The sequence below is a fragment of the Hyperoodon ampullatus genome, assembly GCF_949752795.1.
Source record: "Hyperoodon ampullatus genome assembly, chromosome: 7".
Taxonomy (NCBI): domain Eukaryota; kingdom Metazoa; phylum Chordata; class Mammalia; order Artiodactyla; family Ziphiidae; genus Hyperoodon; species Hyperoodon ampullatus.
In genome coordinates this window covers 93,206,485-93,212,549 of record NC_136920.1, presented here as the reverse complement: position 1 = coordinate 93,212,549, position 6,065 = coordinate 93,206,485, and the positions used below count along the sequence as shown (strand labels likewise).

General features: G+C 36.8%; 1 protein-coding gene across 1 annotated transcript; it reads left to right on the top strand.

Annotated features, from left to right (window-relative positions):
- Positions 1-1,919: 1,919 nt before the first annotated feature.
- SC5D (sterol-C5-desaturase) lies at positions 1,920-5,754 on the top strand (the record flags this gene model as incomplete). The annotated part of the gene is made up of 4 exons (XM_079708040.1): positions 1,920-2,129; positions 3,271-3,403; positions 4,837-4,937; positions 5,299-5,754. The coding sequence occupies 4 exons, from the start codon at positions 1,920-1,922 to the stop codon at positions 5,752-5,754; spliced, it is 900 nt and encodes a 299-aa protein (XP_079564166.1).
- Positions 5,755-6,065: the final 311 nt, after the last annotated feature.

Below are 6,065 nucleotides of genomic sequence, written 5' to 3'. Positions count from 1 at the left end.
CTTGTTGTTTATCCATTCTATATATAATAGTTTGCATCTGCTAGTGCCAAATTCCCACTAGATTTTTTCTTCTTTCACACTCCAGTATCTAATCAGTTATCAAGTCCCATGGGTTATCTTACTTGCTAAGTCTCTGATTAATGTGTCTATTCTCACAGCTATTGCCTGAGGTCAGGCGGTCATCTTCTCAAGGTTAGTCTACCTCAGGAGCAACCTAGTCTCCCTGCTTCTCATCAGTACGATATATTCCTAATGGGCCACATCCCTTGAACCATGAATGGACCATGACCTTTCCATGCCTTTGCAGTTGTTATTTCTACTTGAAATAGCTATTCCTAACCTTTTTTTTTTTTTCTGGTAATGTCCTTCAAAGCCCAAATCAAAATTCTTCACTATACAGCCTTCTGTTGTAAGCTGAGGTAGTTGTGTTGTCTTTTCTGATTTCACACAATTTGCATATATATACCTTTATTATAGCACTTGTCATATTGATGTAACTATTCATTTCTGTAGTTGCCTAACCTTGAAGGTGGATTTAGACTATATCTTTTTCATCTTTGTATTCTCATCACCTAGTGCGGTGCTTGATACTTAATTGTTGTTTGAGTGAATTAGCAATATATGATGAAGGATGTATGTCAATATCTGCATTAGTTGATTAAAAATTTCTTTCCATGTCAATGTGAGAAAAAATGCTTGCAACTCATAGCACAAACAAGGGGCTAAACACCCTAACAAATAAAGAGCTTCTAGAATTTGATTTTAAGAGACTAAAAACCCAGTGGCAATTTTCAGACTGGTTTTTTGTTATTGTTGTTGTTGTTCAAAAGTTTTAATTATAGATGAGAGGTGTTTGGAATACAGGACACATTTCCCACTACAAACAGTGCAGTGAAGAAGGAGAAAGTAGATCATAAATGATAGAGTCAGTGGTCAGCTCACAGAAGCTGACCATGAAGTTGTTGAACTAGATTCAGGTTCATGAATATAGAATCGACTAAAGTTTTTCAAAGTTTAAGCATCTGGAACAGGAGTTGGCAAACTTTCCTTTTAAAGGGCTAGATAATAAATGTTTTAGGCTTTGTGAGCCATGCTGTCTATTGCTGTGACTCAGCCTTGACTTTGTAGTACAGAGAAGCAGCCATAGACAGCATAGACACATCTGGACATAGCTGTGTTCCAACAAAGCTTCTTTACAGAAACAGGCCCTGGGTCTGGCCCATGGGCCACAGTTTGCCAGCCCCTGACTGTGGTGAGGAGGAGGGGGAGGTGAGGAATAAATGTATTCTAGTTGTCACTGCCAAGAATACATCTCCCTTTGTTCTGTCAATGAGAGTTAGGGTTAGTCACGAGAATACATAGTCCCTGACTTCTTTGGTTACAGTCACAGAATAGATACCTTTTAGGGAATTCATCTTAAGTCTCAGCATTGAAGCAAAAATCTCTGAAATATGAGTCCTTTTAGGAGAAAGATGCTGCTGAAACTTGCAGCTGAAGGAGTAAACCATTTGCCTGAGTACCTAGTGACCTGTGTTCCACATCTTTACCGTTTGCCATGTTTACTCTTGCCATGTCCTATGGCAATAGGACATAGTGGAAGAGAACACTAAGGTGCAATTAGATCTGGACTTATGCCACCTTTCAGCTTGACCTTGGAGAAGAAACTTCATGGGCCTCAGTTTCTCTAACTGAACTTCAGTGTCACTATGTATTATATCAAGAGACTGAACTAGAGATGACATTGAAGATCCTTCTGGCTCTAGAGGTGCCATTTAGTGAATTCTGGTAGCAGCAGACTTGTACTGCATATACTTATGAAGGCAAGAACTTCATATATAGTTTTCCTGAAAATTTTTTGCTTTGAGAAGTGTCAACATGGGTAAATAATTGTTGTACCTGTTTATCCTTTAGGGGCTAAGATGGATCTTGTACTCAATGCTGCAGATTATTATTTTTTTACGCCATACATATATCCAGCCACATGGCCAGAGGACAGCATCTTCCGACAAGCTGTCAGTCTCCTGATTATAACAAATCTCGGTGCTTATATCCTTTATTTCTTATTCGCAACGCTGAGTTATTATTTTGTCTATGATCATTCATTAATGAAACACCCACAATTTTTAAAGGTAAGTGATTTTCTTACCTATTTTTTAATTATTACAGTAAAAATAACAATATGTATTTGTGAGATTTTCAGATTAAACTGGTTTTAATCTTTTTAGAGTTTCTGAAAACAGCCCCAAATGGGTTAGATATTTTTGGAAAGGCTAATCCCTTCTCTCTTTTCTTTAATTTAAACAGATAAGTAAGTTGTAATTTTTTTAAAAGTTTTTTTGGGGGTGTTTTTTAAAAAATTTATTTATTTTTGGCTGCATCGGGTCTTTGTTGCTGTGCACGGGCTTTCTCTAGTTGCGGTGAGCGGGGGCTACTGTTAGTTGCGGTGCGCTGGCTTCTCATTGTGGTGGCTTCTCTTGTTGCGGAGCACGGGCTCTAGGTGCATGGGCTTTGGTAGTTGTGGCACACGGGCTCAGTAGTTGTGGCTTGCGGGCTCTAGAGCTTAGCCTCAGTAGTTGTGGCGCATGGCCTTAGTTGCTCCGCAGCACGTGGGATCTTCCCGGACCAGGGCTCGAACTTGTGTCCCGTGAATTGGCAGGCGGATTCTTAACCACTGTGCCACCAGGGAAGCCCCTACTTTTTTTTTTTTTTTTTTTTTTTTTAACTGTAAGCCTGGTCTTGCTAGATACATAGACAAGAATTTCTTTGCTGATAGTGATGAATAAATAAATGTATACATTTGTGTAATTGTTTTGATATTTGACTTACACAAACTGAAATATGCTTTTACTATGTATATACTTTTTGACCAGATAATCCAAACTCAGTAGATTCAGACTTGTTTACAATCACTTTTCTATTTCAGTGATTTGTATTTGTCAGTCACTACAAGGACTGAAAAAAAATAGAGAGGGTTAGGTATGAAAGTTAACTATGAAAGAAATGATTATTCTGTAAATAGAACTTTGGAATAGAGATTTTGTGGGAAGGAAAAAATGTTGCAGAATTTAAAATTTTGTTGCATTTCCTTCATACAAAAGAAATGTTTTTCTTACACACCCACGCCCACTTAGTAACACTTCATTAGAAGCAATTTGGAGGCGAGCTCCTTCATATAAAAGAGATTTTAAAAATCCAATCCAGAACAATTTTATGCTAGTTTTCTTTACCATAGATTTTATGGTTTGTAAGTATTGGAAACTTCATTTTCAGAACCAAGTCTATCGAGAGATTATGCATTCTGTCCAGTCAATGCCATGGATAAGCATCCCCACGGTCTCAGTGTTCCTGCTAGAGGTGAGAGGTTACAGCAAACTATATGACAGCATAGAGGAGTTTCCATACGGTGAGTGTATAGTGTAAATGTTGGGAACAGATGGGTTTCTCTAAAGAACCAAATCTGCTTCTTTAAAGTCTTTGTTGTAGATGAAATTGTGCCCAGGGAAAGATTGGCATGATCAGAGCTACAGCCTTGAATTTGTTTCCTATTATCTTTATTGAATTCAAACATCTGAAAAAAAAGCTCAAGTAGTACATGATATTTATAAAAAATCAGAAAACACCGATTTTTAAAAAAAATCCATCATTCTGCTACCTGGAAACTAACTCTTTTGATGTATATTCTTTCTCTTTTCTATGCCTGTAATACTTTGTTATTTACGTTACAAAATTGAAACCCTTACTATGCATACTGGTTTGAACTCTGATTTTTTTCTCTTAGCAGTGTTTATGCCCATATTTTCATGTCAATAAATATTGACATTATACAGTATATATTTATAGTATTGCATTGTATAGATATCCATAGTTTGTTTAAATGATCCATAATTTTTAGACCTTTAGATTGTTCTTGGTTTCTATTATAAACAGTACTACAGTGACTAAACTAAAATTTTGTGAAATTCTGGAATTATTTCATCAAGATACATTTCTAGTATCTAGTATTAGAAAGTAAGAATCATAGTTAACATTTATTGTTGATATGTACCAGCTTCAGTTCTAAGCTTTTCACGTGTTACCAATCCATTTTATTCTATTAATTCTATGAGGTAGGCACTATTAACGATGCTCCTTTTATAGGTGAGTAAATTAAGTATACAGAGAATTTCAGTAACTTGCCAAGCTCACTTAACAAATAAGTGGTGGATCTGGGACTGGAATCCAAGCTTGCTGGTGTCACCACCCCTGCTCTCTAAGTAAGAGGTTAGTTATTTAAAGGAGGGAACAAAAATTACACACCAGTGTGCTGAATTGGCTCGACCTTGGAAAATGGATCAAAATATGAATAAAAATAAAAGGAGAGAGGGCATTCTAGATAGTTTGAATAAAAGTATAGAGGTAAGACTTTGAAGGTGTTGGGAGGATATTGAGTGAACCAGCCTGGTTAGTACACGAGCATATGAGGTTGGAAAGATCAGAAGGGGTTGGGTTATGGAGTAAATGCTAGGCTTACAGTATTTCAAGGGAAAATAAAATTCTAATAAGGGGAGTTAATATGTAAAGATATGTTTTATGATGATTAGTATGAAGAAAAAATAAATAGCATTATTCTCCAGCATTTAAATGATAAAGATGCCATAGGGGTTTACTCTTTCTGTTTCATAAATATCCTCATAGTTTAATGAAGAAATATTGTAGGTGGGACACTTCAAGTTTTTATGAGAGGGAAATGAGCAGATCCCAGAGAGTCAAGGGAGATGGAGGTTGTGATGTACTGAATTAACCAACTGATCCTGGGAGCTGAATCTTGATTCTGCTGTATCCTGTTGTCTCTTGTAGGCTGGTTTCGATTCATTGCTAGTGTACTGTCCTTTCTCTTTTTCACTGACATGCTGATCTACTGGATTCACAGAGGCCTTCATCATAGACTTGTATATAAGGTAATAAGGTAGAGTCATTTGTAGGGGAAGAGAGAAAATACACATTTCAGCAATGTATAATTATAAATCCTGTCTCTATTTTCAAGAATTTCCTCTAACTTATTAAATACCTAAGTAGCCTTAGTCATGACAGGTACAAGGTACATTTTGTTTGTATCCTTCTTTACGGGTCTGGAGGGGCTGTGTTAAAATCTTACTGTCTTGGGGTAAAGAAGGGGAGGGAATTTTATAAAGTAATTTGCTAAATTCAAAGGGATTTTTTTAGTTAGGTCATTTCTCACACCATGAGTATGAAAAGCTAAGTCAGTTGTTGCACTGGGTAAAGTCTGTGGCATTAATGTGGTCTTCTTTTCTTCTGTAGCACTTACACAAACCTCATCATATCTGGAAGATTCCAACTCCATTTGCAAGTCATGCTTTTCATCCTCTGGATGGCTTCCTTCAGAGTCTACCTTACCACATATACCCATTTGTCTTCCCATTACACAAGGTAGTTTATTTAGGTTTGTATGTCTTGGTCAATATCTGGACAATTTCTATTCATGATGGTGATTTTCGTGTTCCCCATATCTTCAGGCCATTTATTAATGGCTCAGCTCATCATACAGACCACCACATGCTCTTTGACTATAACTATGGACAGTATTTCACATTGTGGGATAGAATTGGAGGCTCATTCAAAAATCCCTCCTCCTTTGAAGGGAACGGACCACTTAATTATGTGAAGAAGATGACAGAAGAAAAGCGCAACAGCCATGCAGTAAGTGGTTGTAAAAATGAAAAATTATTCAATGGAGAGTTTACAAAGACTGAATAGATTATTGCCCAATTATTAAATATTTTTAATCAAGGAAAATAATCTACAGCCAGGACGCATAGCAAGTGAACAGTATCATTTGAAAATCAGTATTGTGGGTACAGGTGAGGAACGACCATAATGGTAGAACAAGGGAACATGCCATGAACACCATGACTTTAACCTCGTGCTCAAAATACTGAATGTTGGTCTAAGGGAGAAGTTGTGTCTTTCCAGCCAGTAGATCTGTAATTTGTATAGCCTCAACAAAGTTTTTTAAAAGGTAGAGGATAAATTATTGAGGGGACTAGGTTATGTCCTTTTGCCTTAAT